Raw genomic sequence first — 14,456 nt, 5'->3', positions numbered from 1 at the left:
GGCCGTCCCAAGTTGTCCTTGGATGTGCAGAATCCGTTTTTGTTTGTGAGTCATTCTGCCGAGCCATCAAGGAGCTGACATTTCATTTCTTTCACTTGGAAACTCGCATCCTGAGCATAAGGATTAGAGAGCTTGTAAAGCCTGGTGGGACTTGAGGCAGTTTTTGGGACTTAGAGGATGCGTGGGGTTTGACTAGGAGGGGGAAAAAAGCAGCGTGCGGTTGGGTTTGAGAGGCCAGCAGCCTCTCTCAAAGGGGTCTTTTGGTGACAATGCGAATTCTTGTTTTTGAAGCAGGGACATATATCTGGACAACTTTAATGTCTGTGTATTTGTTTGCTCTTCAGAGTCTGTGTGGTTTGAATGACAATCCTCTCCAAATGGGGATAGTCACTCTCTTGACTGGCCTGTAGAAGGCAAGTAAACATCCTGTGGCTGTCCCATTTGGAATTCAGTGTGCTGGCCTTAGTTTCCCGAAGCTCACTCTGTTTGGATGCAAGTCTAGTTGCAGATGTTCCTGTTATACCTTGCAGTAGAACACCCAGCGTGCAGTGTTTATCAGCAGTAGATCACAAAGCCCTCGATAGAGGAAGTGCTGGTTGCTTCTCTGTTTTCTAAATAATGCAACTGATAAAGAGAAGGAAAAGGAGTCTTGTACAAGTAAATGGGAAAAAAAAAAAAATTCCAAAGCTCCCAGCTCTTCATTCTATCCCAGTCTTGCTGCTAAGAAAGAATGGTGCTGGACGTTGAGGCGATATTGTCACGTGTTGATGTGTGCAACCGGGGCTGTAGTCAGAATAAGCCTTGAAAAAGCCTTTCTTGTCCAGAAGGTGAATTCCTGAGAATTCCATGGGAGAGGACGGATACAAAGCTCACTTCTCTCTCTCCCTCTCCTGGCAGGTACTGCACACCAGAGGAAAACTCTGAGGAAGAGGAAGGAGCAGCAAAACAAACCATCGCAGGGGTAAGATTGTGTTATTCACAAGGAAAATAGAGCTATTTGTGATCAGAAACTTCAGCACTCTTCACATGACTTACTCAACAATATCTGTATTTGCCCAGGTTGTTTTTCCCCGGGAAAGTGGGAGCGTTATTTGATGAGTAGCGCTGTCGCAAAGTGTTTTCCGCTGCCGTTAATTTTGTTTCTGGACTATTAGGAGCACGCTACACTATAGCATTTTGATTCTTCCCCTTTCATGTGTTGGGTATAGCCTCAAAATCTTTACTGCACAGCCTTAGTTGACCTGCAAAGCTGGACTGGGGTGTCTTTAGTCTTATCTTGTTTGCTGGGATGGGAAGTACATCTCCGACTTCCACCTCTGGTCAGGATTGAGGTCAAAAATACAATTTTAATCATGGAAATCATAAATAGTAGTCTCACTCTCAACTTAATACCTACACGTGGAGGCTTTGCTGGGGTTCTTAACGCTAGCCCAAACCAAACGAGCTCTCTGCCTCTCTTGCCTCCAAGTGCAGCACTCCATGGGTGCACAGTTGGAATGCAGTCGTCAATAAAAAGTCACTTTGGGGTTTGCTGTTTGGATGTGTGTACAAAAACCCTTCCAGTTTCCTATATAAGCAAGATTTTCTGTCCTATCCCCAAGCAAACAAATCTGTGCTTGATTGCTAGCTTAACGTCCGTTTGTCTAACAGAGGCAGCGTGGCACTGAAATCTCAGAAGATGCAATATTCCGAGGACACCCAACACGTGTTCAGTCCAAAAAGTCAGCCAGCCTCAATGTGGAAGGAAAGAAAGTGCCAGGCTTGGGAAAAGTAGCGGAACGCTTTCCTCCGCTCACAGAGGTACCACAGCCGACAGTCTGTTAGACAAAAGAGAAGGTTGTGACAGAGCTGCAGGGAACTCCTCTTATTCTCGGTGGTTCTTAAGGCTCTTTGAAATCTGAAGAACTTGCATTGAACCTGTTAGCGAGCGTCTGCGGCTGTGACTTCGCAGTGCGAGGGTCAGCACTAAAGCTGGTTTGAAGGATTTCGTGTGCTCCAGCGCTCCTTCAGTTGTGCTGCCTTGAGGGTTTGTGGGCCTTCTGTTAGCAGGACAAAAAATGAGTCCAGGTTGAACACCAGTCTCCAGAGCAGTGCTAACCCGACTCATCCAGTTATATTGGATGTGCCTCTTGTCCTACCGTGGTGATAGAACCTGAAAGATCAGCTTGTGCTGATCCGTGGTGCCGTCCACCAGGGAGTGGGAGTTCAGTTTCCCCTGCTTGTATGAATTTTGGCTGCTTTTATTCTTCGGAGTTGCAGTCTAATTGAGCTCCCCCCGCCTTTTCCTGCCTGTTGAGGATGGACTTGGAAAGGGCGAGCAAATGCAGAGTTTACAAAGTCTGCAGCGTTGATGCTGGGTACAAGGGAAACCGGGTGGTTTTCTTATTTTGCTCGCCCAGATTCAAGCAAGAAGATGCTATTGCAGATCAGAGTATTTTATACCACCATCCGTAGTGGTTTCTTTGCATTCCCCGCTGGGATTGGCTTAAACCTGGGTATTGCGAGGGCCGCGGCAGCACGTGGGAAAGGGGTTTGCCAGAGTTGTGTTCCATTTTCAGCTGCTTTAGCGTGTTTGCTGAGTTTACGGGTTTTATCCCAACGTCCTTGGTGAAAAGAAATGGCAGCAAGCCTGTGAAGTTCAAAGTTAGGATGCTGAAACCACCCAAGCAAGGCAAAAGCGCTATCGCTCACTGAGCCAAGAAACCGTCGAAGGCAGTTGCTCTGTCAGCTGAGCTGAATTTACAGGCCGTGTTTCAGTGGAAAGCTGCCCCCAGGTCAGCGTGCTCCATGCGCTGTTTCACAAGTCCTTCCCCATTTAATTGTTCCTTTCAGGCCATGGAGAGAGAGGTCAGTGCCGCATTTGGCAGAGGTGAGCCAGATGAGATCATGAGCAGTGCCTTCAAACTAAAGGTCACTCGTGAGGACATCCGCACGCTCAGGAACCTTTGCTGGCTAAATGATGAGGTAAAACCAGCTGCAGCACAGGGACAGTCTAATTCAGCCTTTATTGAAAAATACCCCTCCGCTGTGTACAGAAGTCCCGTCAACGTTCTTTGACGACCTCCGCGGCAGAGCCTAGAAATCTCTGTACAGGTCTTATTTGAGGTATTGAAGGGTCGAGCGTTTCTGGAAGTTCCGTTACTTCTTGTATGACGCAGCTTCCAGGAGTTCGTCCGGGTTATTGGCGTGGGGGGCAGGTGTTTTGATCAAACTGCCGATGTAGCCCCGTGTGAAATTCTGGGAACAAAAGCCGACAGCTGAGGCTGGAGTTCTCTCCGCTGCGTGCTTAAGGGTGGCCAGAAAAGACATGGTGCTGTATTTTTCATTGGGGAAGGCAGCGTCTTATTTTTACACCTCACGTTTCCTCTTTATGGTACAGGTCGTTAATTTCTACATGGGTCTGCTGACGGAAAGAGGCAAGAAGGAAGGCTATCCAGCGGTCCACGCGTTCAGTACTTTCTTTTATGCCAAACTAACATCTGGGGGCTACGATGCAGTAAGAAGATGGACCAGAAGTGTCGATGTCTTCAAGCAGGACATCCTCTTCGTGCCTGTGAACTCGCGAGCACACTGGACACTAGCCGTGAGTCCCACAGGCTTTTTCTTTAGAATTGGACAGGGAGCAAAAACTGGCAAGATAAGTCATTTAGGTGTTGGGGGTTGTGTGGCAGAAGGTTGTGCTTTGTCTAATGGTCACCTTTTAATAACAGGTCATAGATCTCAGGAAGAATACGATCACGTACTTGGACTCGCTGGGCCAGAAAGGGGACGAGATTTGTCAGACTTTGCTGTAAGTAACCGCTCCGTCACTGCTTTTATAGTGTGAATGAGGAGAGGGTTTTTAGATTTAGTCCCTGTAAGGCGACTGCAAGTTTTCACATGGCTTGTAGATAACCAACCCGGAATCTTGGCGTTGCTTGCTGCGACTTGTCTGGCATCGGCTGCTTATCTGGTGTCACAGCGTCCCCTCCGCCCAGGGTCTGGGGTGCCTGGATTCTGCCGCCTTCCCGTGATAGGCACAGCCAAATCCACCATAGCCCCGTGGCACACGTGTGCCGACTTTGTTAGTCGGATCCCAGTATGTGGGATGAAGGCACACGGTGGAATTATGGCATTACAGTTCCCTGCTTGGTTTGTCTCTTGGTCCTCTGATAACATGTGATTTGGGGTTTTTTGACCTCTCCGAAGCAATGAACTTAGGTTTGTGTGGAAGCCTCTGTTGGAATTGTTGGTCTCATTCTTGACCATTAGCTCACAGCCTCTCAGCGTGTTTATAAATTGAAGATTGGGATTTTTCCTCCCAAATCAGCCTTAAATCAGCTGCTGTGAGGATCCTCTGACGTTTTCCCGTCCTGCCGTTCATCTTCCTGTGATCCTTCAGCCACTTTATTTTGTTGTTGGCCTAAATTACAGAGATGAAAAGGGATTTTTTTTTTCCCTTTTGTTTTAACCAGCCAATACCTGCAAAAAGAAAGCCGGGAAAAAAGAAACCTGGAGCTGAATGTTTCGGAGTGGACTCTTCACAGCATGGAGCCACGTGTACGTGAGCACCACTTGGGTTTGAAATGGGAACTGTCAGTGCTTCTTTGGGGCCCAGATCCTGGCACGTGACAAAGCAAAGGGTCCCTAAAGACTGGATTTAAGAAAGGTCACTTGAGAAAGACGCCGTGCGAACCTCGAGACACCTCGCAGGGAGGAGGGCTGCTGCCCCTTCTGGGCCTGCCAAGAATTTGGATTGTAGTGTCCGAGTCCGGGAGGCAGAGGGGAGGGATGGTGCGCAGTGAACTGGGTCTGTTCCTCGTGGGCGGGAGTGGGTATTCGGGATTACGCAAGTAGGGTCAGGAGTGTGCGGTGAGCACAGTGTCGGTGTGGGTAATGTGCGCTACTTCCGAGTTGCTTTTCTTTTGAGACAGAGGGAAATCCTCCATCTTCTTTGCATTCCTTAGGAGATCCCTCAGCAGCTGAACGGAAGCGACTGCGGCGTCTTTATGTGCAAATACGCAGAGTACATCGCCAGAGAGAAACCGTTCAACTTTACCCAGGTGAGTGAAGGTCATAAACCCCTCCAGCCCCTTTCGCGCAGGGACAGGAGCCAGGGAGGTTACGCAGCAGCTCTTAATTGTGTCCAGGGCAGGGGCTGAGGTTTCGTGCCCCATTTCGGTGCGTAGTTGCTGGGGTCAGAACTTCCAAGTGGTCTGGGCAGGGCAGAGCTGTGGTTCTACATCCCCGCCTTTGGGAGCTGCTGCCGGTGAGATTCCTCTTGGGCAAGATACTGCCGCCAGCGGGTTTGGCATATCTGGGCTCGTATCTTTTGGAGAAATGGCTTCTACCCTTTGACCAGTCAAGACACTGCTTATTTTTATTGATTTTGTTTTAGACCGGTCTTTTATTAGCGTGCTTGTAAGCTGTCGCGCAGTCAAGTCAATCTGGTTTTGTCGGGTTGTCGTGTCACCCTCTTAGGAGCCGTGTGGGGTGTTGTACCCAAACGGTTGACAGTTCTTAAAGGGAACTTCATATTAAGGACTCCGCTGGGCGTTTATGCCTGTTTGCTGCCTCTTTCTACCGTGACGTCATTATTTAATGGATTTCTCTTCTCTTTTCAGACTCACATGCCATACTTCCGCAAGAAGATGGTGTGGGAGATAATCCACCAACAGCTGCTGTGACATGTGGACTATTAGAGTTCTTATTTTAATTACTTTTCTTAGACCTTAGTTACTTTTCTTAGACCTTAAGTTAGTTTTCTTAGACCTTTAGTTACATTTCTTAGACGAATTTTCCTCTTTAGGTTATGAAGTAGAAGTTAAGATGGTTTATTCCCCCCACCTCCCTTATTTTGGAGACAGTAACTCTGGGGTTTGGGTTTTTTTTTTTTTGCCAACACCACCAACAGCTGCTGTGAGATGTGCACTATTAGAACAACGCTGTGATCACCTCCGGGTGACTATTTGTTATTGTAGTTACATTTCTTAGACCTTATTTGGAACAGCAGCAGGCACACAAATTTTCCTCTTCAAGTTATGAAGTAGTGGGTTAAGACAGTTTATTTCCCCGCTCCCCCCTCCCCCCCTTATTTTGGAGACAGTAACTCTCTTTGAAATTAGTTAACGCACCTTAAGCGAGAGCCAGAAAGATGGGTGTGACCTCGTTAAGGGCAGAGTGAAGAAGGAACGTCGTCAACTTCCATGGCTGAGCCGCACGCTCGCGCCTCGCAGCGCACGCGACCACGTTACAGACAAATGGGAAACATCTGTGGTGGTGGTTACAGTCGTGTTTGCCCAACTTACCTTCCCAAGGACAACGTGCTGAACTACCGTCTCCTCAAAGAGAGTTTTCCTCTGTTTCTGGAATATCTACCGTCTACTTGATTCCTAAAACTGGATTTGTCATGACCACGGAAAGAAAGCATTTACCATCTCTTGATTTCTCACCAAAGCCCCTGTCATTTGGGCTGGTTTGGGGTTGTTTGTTTTTTGCTGTCTCCAGGGAGTTATCTAATGTGAAAAGAGAAGTATTTATTTCTTTATATAATTTAAATATTTATTTTAATAAAAAGAGCCTTAATGGAACGAAACTCTACCTCTGTCCTGGTTTGAGGTAAAACAGAACCAATTTTGTTCAGTAACTTTGCTTCTTAGCGGGGCCTCTTCTAACTACTGAAGTTAACTGCATATTGTGCAGACAGTGTTCACTCTCTCAGAGAGGTCAGACCAATGGTTACAGCTGATGCCCGGGCGTGGGATGCAGAGAGGCTCCTGCTTATACTCATTGCTATAACCCCCACGGCCAAACAACTTTGTGATTTGCCCCATTGGAGGGTCGGAAGCGGAAAAGCATAGTGGGGTCCCACCTGCAGGGAGGAGCGGACAGAACAGGTGACCCCAAACTGACCAACAGGGTATTCCATCCCATCTGCCTCATGCTCAGTATAAAAGCTGAGGGATCAAAGGGTCAGCGCTCTTCTTTCAATGGCCGATGTCTGAGGGGGACTCTGTTTGTCTGCCTGTGATCCCGATCCTGAATCCAGATCCGGAACCCAGTTCCCGTCTGTCACTGAGTCCAGCCTGGGACTGCCCCAGTGCCAGCCGGTGACGTGATTGTTATCTCAGGAGCTTGATACGGTTTTGTATATATTTTTCATTATTTCTTTTTATTTTATTATTAAAATTTCATTAAAGTAGTTTAGTTCCTTCTAAACTCCTAAGTCTCTTTTTCCTCCTCTGCCTCTCTCTTTGAAGAGGGGTAGAGGGGAGCATCTGTCGGTCCCGTTTGGGGTCCCTCGGGTCTCCAGTGGTGGATTTGGCCTAAACCACAACAGATTAATTGGAGCCCAACGTGGGGCCCGAGCAGTGCTCCACCAGAGCTGTGATAAATTGTCCAAATAGTTTGAATTCCAGTTTGCTCGGAGATTAGAACAGACAGCTTGCATCATGTCGTTCTTAGACGAAATCGTGTATCATGCCTTTAAACAGCTTTGTTGGACCTTAATGCTCAACTTGGTTTAACCTGCCAAAGGTGTTGCAAACTTCATTTATTCTTTGTCTTTTTATGGGAAGGTTTAAAGGTGCTGTTTTGGTGTGGTTCGCAATTCAGATGTATAACACGATGAGTTGGGTAACGGCTCTACCTGTATATCTCGGGCATCAGGTGATGGGTTCTGCTATTAGTTACACTTTTGGTTCTACCTGGGGAATGTTTACTTCGCCCTTTGATAATTATGCTGATGTGACACCCTCAGAGCTGGGGCATGGAAACCTCCTGGGCTCTGAGGATAAGGACTGGTACCTTCTCAAGATCGTGATTTTGTTGTTGGGGCTCCTGAATGTGGTGCAGGGGTGGTTTCATGTGAAACATCTGTGCAGGGGGAGCCGTAGGGGACCGTGCGCTGCCGCCACTCAGACCTGCGCAGCCGCTCGGCGATCTGCAGCGGCGTGAACCGCGGCCCCGCCCGGCCCGACCGCAACCGCCCCCCCCAGAGCGACGGCACCACCGGCAGCCGCCCCCCCCACGGCACCGGCACCACCGGCAGCTGCCCCCCTCACTGCAACACCACCGGCCCCTCCGCCGCCTGTCCCGGCACAAGCCGCGCCCCCCCCTGCAGCGGCACAAGCCACGCCGCCACCTGTCCCGGCACAACCTACTGCAGCCACTACAACCAGTACCAAAACTACTCAAACTCCATCAAAATCGGTACAAGCCGCCCCGGTAACCAGGAGGAAGATGAGGAGGTCAACTCCTTCCCCTGCCCCTTACCACAAAGTCAGATAGCTTGGGGGAGAGTTCTGAAGAAGATCCAGGGGAGGGTCCTTCAAGACCACAGAAGGGAAAGAGACCTTTGAAAACAGACAGAGGCGAGAGTCCTTCTAAAGCAGATGCTGGAGAGGCCCCTTCTGGGGCAGCCTCCCCACAGGAGGACTCAGATGTAGAGGGAGTTGTTAAATCCTTCTCTAGGAAAGATCTGAGAAATATCAGGAAGGACTTTAGTCGTCATGAAGGTGAAACACTTGTCTCCTGGTTGCTCCGATGCTGGGATAGCGGGGCAGATACCCTAGACTGAGATGGCAGAGAAGCTAGGCGATTGGGAAACCTGGCCAAGGATGGAGGGATTGATAAAGAGATTGGGAGAAAGACAAGCACTCTCAGTCTCTGGAGGCGACTGGTGTCAGCCATAAAGCGCAGGTATCCCTTTAAGGACGATATCGAATGCCGTCCAAGTAAATGGACCAACATGGGAAAAGGTATTAAGTACCTGAGAGAACTGCCTGTGCGAGAGGTGATTTATAGTGATGGGCAAGCGACAGTAGACCCTGATGAAATGCCATGCAAACGGTCTATGCTCAAAAAGTTTGTACAAATTGCACCATCAACATATTCCCACCCATTGTCAACAATGGTCTGGGGAGGATCTGATACTGACACACCAACTGTAAATGAAGTGGTTAATAAGGTACGACAGTATGAAGACAGTCTCTCTCGTCCCTTCTCTGTGGCAGCCATAGAAAAGCTGACTGTGACCACCGAGAAAATGACTGAGAAACTGACTGAGAAAATAGAGCAAATGACCCAGAAATTAGTTGAGCAAACCGATAAACTGTTTGATAAACTAACCAAGGTGGAGGAAAAACTCCATTCTTTCCCTGTGCAGACTCATGTTGCAGCTGCTAAGAGGAAACGCCCTCCTACTCAAGAGAAAAAGCACCCTCCGACTCAAGACAAATCAAACCCAATGCGAGATATCCTGTGGGTTTGCCTCTGTGAATATGGAGAAGACATGAAGAAGTGGGATGGAGAACCTACCTCAGCCCTACAGGCACGGGTGCTTGAGCTGCAAAATGAAGCAGATAGGAGAAAGGATTCTTACAGGAGGAAGGCTGCTCCGACCTACGGTAGGCGATCCTACGGACCAGGTAGGAAACGATCTGATAATCGTAGGTACTACGGTCAACATTAGAGGTGCCCTGCCTCCAGCCAGGAGGAGGAGAGGGACAACCGAATTTATTGGACTGTGTGGATTCGACGGCTTGGCACATTAGAGCCACAAAAGTATAAAGCCCTGGTGGACACTGGTGCACAGTGTACCCTATTGCCATTGAGTCATAAAGGGGCAGAAACTGTCACCATTTCTGGAGTGACAGGCGGATCTCAAGAACTGACTGTATTAGAAGCTGAAGTGAGCTTAACTGGGAATAAATGGGAGAAACACCCCATTGTTACTGGTCCAGATGCTCTGTGCATCCTTGGCATATCTCAAGAGAGGGTATTTTAAAGACCCAAAAGGGTATCGGTGGGCTTTTGGTATAGCAGCTGTAGAGACTGAGGATGTTACACAGCTGTCTACCTTACCCGGTCTTTCAGATGACCCTTCTGTTGCGGGACTGCTGAGGGTTGAAGATCAGCAGGTGCCAATTGCTACTGCCATGGTGCATCGACGACTGTATCGCACCAACCGAGACTCCCCGATTCCCATCCATAACCTGATTCGCCGGCTAGAGAGCCAAGGAGTGATCAGCAGAACTCGCTCACCCTTTAACAGCCCTATATGGGCAGTGCGAAAGTCTGATGGGCACTGGAGATTAACAGTAGACTGTCGTGGCCTGAATGAAGTTACACCACCACTGAGTGCTGCTGTGCCAGATATGCTACAACTTCAGTATGAACTGGAGTCAAAGGCAGCCCAATGGTATGCTACAATTGACATTGCTCATGCCTTTTTCTCTATTCCTTTAGCAGCAGAGTGCAGGCCACAGTTTGCTTTCACCTGGAGGGGTGTCCAGTGCACCTGGAATCCACTGCCCCAGGGGTGGAAACACAGCCCTACTGTTTGCCATGGACTGACCCAGACTGCACTGGAGAAGGGTGGAGCTGCAGAACACCTACAATACATGCATGACATCGTTGTGTGGGGTAATTCAGCAGCAGAAGTTTTCCACAAAGGTAGGGAAATAATTAAGATTCTTCTGAAAGCAGGTTTTGCTATTAAAAGAGGTAAGGTCAAGGGACCTGCACAAGAAATCCAGTTTTTGGGAATTAAGTGGCAAGATGGCCGTCGCCAGATCCCAATGCATAGGATTAACAAAATAACAGCGATGTCCCCACCTCCTAACAAAAAGGAAACACAAGCCTTCTTAGGTGGTGTGGGTCTCTGGAGAATGCATCTTGCAGGTTACGGTCAGCTTGTGACACCTCTCTATGAAGCAACGCAAAAGAAAAAGGAGTTTGTGTGGGGCCCTGAGCAACGACAAGCCTTTGAGCAAATTAAAGAAGAGATTGTGCATGCCGTAGCCCTTGGACCAGTCCAAACTGGACGGGACGTTACAAATGTGCTCTCCACCGCAGCCGGGGACAATGGCCCTACCTGGAGCCTCTGGCAGAAAGCACCAGGGGAGACTCGAGGCCGACCCCTGGAATTCTGGGGTTGAGGATATAAAGGCTCCGAGGCCAACTATACTCCAACTGAGAAAGAAATCTTGGCAGCATAGGAAGGAGTTAGAGCTGCTTCAGAAGTAATTGGTCCTGAGGCACAGCTCCTCCTGGCGCCCCCATTACCAGGACTGAGCTGGATGTTCAAGGGTAAAGTTCCCTCTACTCATCACACCACCGATGCTACCCTGGAGTAAGTGGGTTGCCTTAATCACGCAGCGAGCTCAAACAGGAAACCCTAATTGCCCAGGAATGGTAGAAGTGATCACAAATTGGCCCGAAGGCAAGGCCTTTGGGGTGCCACCAGAGGAGGTGGTGACACGTGCTGAGGAAGCTCCACCATATCATGAACTCTCATTCTCTCAGCTAATGAGAACCAGCATGCTCTCTGGTTACTGATGGGCCTTGTCGTACTGTAGGAAAGCATCGAAGGTGGAATGCTGCGGTGTGGAGTCCTACAGGACGAGTGGCAGAAGCTGCTCAAGGACAAGGTGAGCGGAGTCAATCTGCAGAGGGAAAAGCCGTCCAGCTGGCGTTAGCTGTTGCTGAAGGAGAAAAGTGGCCAAGACTCTCTCTCTCTCCTGACTCCGGGACGGCAGCAAATGCTCTGTGGGGGCGGCTAAAGCAGTGGAAGCAGAGCAACTGGCAGCCCTGTCCTGCCGGCTGGGCCTGTACTCTGTGTCTGTCGGGGCTCTGGTTGCCGGGGGCAGCTGTGAGGCGCTGAGGCGGGGGGGCTGGTTGGCGGCCATGCCAGTGATGCGCTCTGGCGCTTGTGACATCAGAGGGGCCGTGTCACAATGGGGGCAGCTGTAAAAGGCGCCCGCAGGCAGCGCTGCCCCAGCACAGCCTGAGCCAGAGGTGAGTGCGCAGGCGGCGGGAGGCTGGGCCGGAGCGGGGCCCGGGCAGAACGGCGGGCCCCCGGGGGGGTGGGTTCTCATCCTGCATCAAGGGCCCAGCTGCTGGCGGGAGCGCCTGGGGCCGGGCACGCTGCCACCGCCGCCGCCGGGGCTGGGCGCAGGCCTTGCTGCCCCCCAGCTGCCTCGGCCCCTCTCCTGCCTGCCCCCAGCTCCCTGCGGCTGCCGGCCCCGCTCCCCCCCCCACCACCTCCTGCCTTCCCAGCCCCACTCAACCCCTTCTCTCCCTCCTCCCACAGGCCATGGCTGACACAACCTTCCTCACCTTGCTCGTGCAGAGCATCCTCCAGCTCCTGCACATGGTCTGCCAGGAGCTGGGTGAGGCCACCTGCGAGCACATGCGGCAGCACGCGCAGCAGCTGAACCAGCCCAAGACTCGGCTGCTGCAGGACATGGAGCAGAACGCCTCGGCCTGGGGAGACCTGCTCTTTGCTGCCTTGCAGCACTGGCAGGTCTGGGCGCTCGCTGCAGTCCTCATCCTGATCTTCAGGCTCTGCCGGCGCCTCAGCAAAAGGAGCCCCCAGCCAGACAGCAGCGCTGCAGAGGAGGAGAGCTCCAGCAGCAGCACAGAGTGCGGCAACGAACAATGTGCAGGAGAAGGTTCTGGCGACTATGAGAAGCGTGTGTTTGGGAGGTTTGCAAAGCGCATCCGGTCGTCAGTGCAGCGCCTGGCCTACAGGAGCCGCGTGGTGGAGGAGCTGGTGGGCGACCTCCTGGCTGTCCTGCAAGAGCGCTTGTCCAACAGTTTCTTCCCGGTCCTGCAGCCAGCCATCGGGGTGGGCAGCGCCTTCGAAGGTTGGAGTCCCCGTGGGCGTGATGCTGTGTACCGCCTGCTTGTGCCCCTTAAGCCCCCCCGTGGGCACGTTTTCCACCTGGAGCTGGGCACTGCAGCGGAGATGCCGGCAAAGGACTCCCGCGTCCGCGTGGAGCTGGCGTGTACCTGCAGCAGGGATCAGCTGGTGGAGAACACGCCGTTCTACCTCCACCACCCCCAGGAGGAGGAGCTGAGGAAAAATCCGTCGGCCGGCCTCCTCGGCACCCTCTGCACCGGCTCCTACCTGGATGTGCACAAAACCGCCCAGTGGTTGCAGAACCTGGTGAGCTCAGCCTGGGAAGAGATGCCTCAGGCGCAGCACTACAGCATGAAGGTGCTGCCTTCCAGCCGCTCCTGCAAGCTGCAGCTGACGAACGCCTCCGGGAAAAGCATCCTCATTGACATCACGTTTGGGGTGCGGCGAGGTGACTCAGACATCTTCCTGAGCAGCCAGGAGACTACAGAGGCCATCCTTACCCCCAGCACAACGTGGGTAGAGAGCTACGCGGTGGCAGAGGTGAAGTTCTTCAGGCATGTGGCCAGGCAGGCCCCACACGACACCTCCCACCTCAAATGCCTCCAGCTCTTTGCCGCTATCCTGCTGGGCACCAGCTTTTCCACCGCTATCTTCAAGACGGTTGCCATGCACCTCCTCAACACCTTACCCGTGTCGAGCTGGAGCAGGAGGGAGTTCCTCATGCGGCTGCAGGATATCCTGTGGTACCTGCGCGGCTGCCTGCACGACAAACGCCTCGACCACTTCTTCTTTGCTAATGAGAACATGCCCGAGGACATCGTCTTGCCCCCAGCCCTCCAAACAGCGGAGCCACTCAACCTCTTCCAGCGCCTGCTGCACGACCCGGCTGCCCACGCCAAGGCAATGCGTGAGGCCGATGAGCTGCAAGATCGGCTCACAAGCCTGCTCTTCTACGGACACCGAAAGAGCTCCTCACGCACGGAGCTCTCTTAGTGTCCCCTAGATACTCCCCTGGTGCTGCGGAACTGAGCACGCTGGGCACGCACAACACGCTACTCAGTCGGCTCTGGGAACTGCTGCCACACCTTTCCTCTGCAGCAGAACCGCACTCTGGGGAGTGGGACGCGATGCGGCTGGAGTCGCCCTTGCAAGGAGCCTTGCGACAGAGACTCCTGTTACCATGGGCCCAGCCACCACCCTGTCCCTCGCGGAGCTTTACTCTGTACATAGATGTCAATAAATCATTTGTTTCACACCCAAACGTGCGTCTGTGCGTGTGTGGGCATCGGTTTTGGGGGGAAGGCGGGCATAGGTGCTGAGCGCTCAGCTGCCCCAGAGTGGCAGAGCGTTTTGCTGAAGAGCTGATGCGGTGGCTCTGCTTTCACTGATTGTGGAGCTAAGGCTGCCACCTGTCTCTGCTCCAGCGCTGGGGCAATGGCAATCACTTGTCCCCCTCCACAGCTCTCTGGGTGGCTCCATAGGTAGGGAGCCTGCAGTGCCTTCCTTGGGAGCCGTACACAAAGCACGCCCTGGTAGCCCGACAGCCCTTGGATGACCCCCGTGGGGTGGCTAGGACCCTGCCCAAGTGGGGAGCCCTGTGCACAGGGAAGAAGTGTCACGACTGCTGAGCAGGGCTCTGCCTCCTGTACAAGTACCAGGTTCATTCTCCATACCCTCGCGGCACCTGCACAACCACCTCCCTGTGGCTGCTGGCCCGCTCCCCCCGCCACCACCTCCTGCCCTCCCAGCCCCACTCAGCCCCTTCTCTCTGTGTGGGAGCAGCCAGCCAAGCCGGTTTCAGAGCACCAGAGGTGAGAGGCAGGGAGCTGCC

General features: G+C 52.0%; 1 protein-coding gene across 1 annotated transcript; it reads left to right on the top strand.

Moving 5' to 3' along the window:
* Positions 1-12,172: 12,172 nt before the first annotated feature.
* Positions 12,173-13,618, top strand: LOC309685831 (inositol 1,4,5-trisphosphate receptor-interacting protein-like 1; the record flags this gene model as incomplete). Its single annotated transcript, XM_082501537.1, has 1 exon — positions 12,173-13,618. The coding sequence occupies one exon, from the start codon at positions 12,173-12,175 to the stop codon at positions 13,616-13,618; it is 1,446 nt and encodes a 481-aa protein (XP_082357663.1).
* Between the last annotated feature and the right edge of the window lie 838 nt (positions 13,619-14,456).

This window comes from Vanellus vanellus (genome assembly GCF_965231255.1).
Source record: "Vanellus vanellus genome assembly, contig: HAP1_SCAFFOLD_49, whole genome shotgun sequence".
Taxonomy (NCBI): domain Eukaryota; kingdom Metazoa; phylum Chordata; class Aves; order Charadriiformes; family Charadriidae; genus Vanellus; species Vanellus vanellus.
Note: the sequence above shows the minus strand (reverse complement) of the source record. Positions and strands in the feature narration are given on the sequence as shown.